Raw genomic sequence first — 680 nt, 5'->3', positions numbered from 1 at the left:
TATGGGGTGGGCACCTTGACTTCGCGCACTTCGGGCTCGGTGTACTTGACGATGGTGCCAGCGTGGTAGGGAGTGTCAACGAAGTTGGGAGTGTGCTTCTCGACGGGCACTTCCTGGCGCTGGATGGTGAGCTCAGGGGCATTGTGGGTGACCTTAGCCAGGAGTGTGGAGGGCGGGGCAATGGCTGGCGCAGCCAGGGATGGCTTGTGGATGGTAGTTGTGGCGCCAGCGACGTAGCTCTGAGTGCCATAGTGGACCTTCTGGTGGACGGGGACCTCGACGTGCGTGCGGGTGACGGGGACCTTGACCTCGGCCGGGGGCAGTGCCACTGGGGTGGGGGCAGCGTAGGCGACAGAGTGGGTCAGAGCAGGAGCAGCGTAGGACACTGCAGCAGGAGCCACGGGGTGGGTCAAAGCAGGAGCAGCGTAGGACACTGCAGCAGGAGCCACGGGGTGGGTCAAAGCAGGGGCACCATAGGACACAGCGTGGGGCAAAGCGGGGCCAGCGTAGGACAGCGCTGCAGGACCCACAGCATGGTGCACAGCAACCACCTTCTCGTCGGGAACAGGGGCAGCGAGGGCCGCGGCAATCACGCCAAACAGAACCTGCCAAAGAGTGAAAAAGTTGACAGTTGAAAGCGCATTTTACAGATCTGCATAGTTGCGGGAGATCAATTTGTT

The 680-nt window shown here is 61.9% G+C and overlaps 1 protein-coding gene across 1 annotated transcript in view; it reads right to left on the bottom strand.

Moving 5' to 3' along the window:
• LOC119591182 (cuticle protein 16.5-like) overlaps positions 1-680 on the bottom strand; it is a 1,903-nt gene that overhangs the window by 142 nt on the left and 1,081 nt on the right. The window contains exon 2 of the mRNA XM_037939893.1: positions 5-605. Coding sequence (XP_037795821.1) covers positions 5-605 — 601 coding nt within the window. The remainder of the gene's footprint in view (positions 1-4; positions 606-680) is intronic.

This window comes from Penaeus monodon, chromosome 28 (assembly GCF_015228065.2).
Source record: "Penaeus monodon isolate SGIC_2016 chromosome 28, NSTDA_Pmon_1, whole genome shotgun sequence".
Classification (NCBI taxonomy): Eukaryota; Metazoa; Arthropoda; class Malacostraca; order Decapoda; family Penaeidae; genus Penaeus; species Penaeus monodon.
The sequence above is the reverse complement of the archived record's forward strand: the minus strand, read 5'-3'. Positions and strand labels throughout refer to the sequence as shown.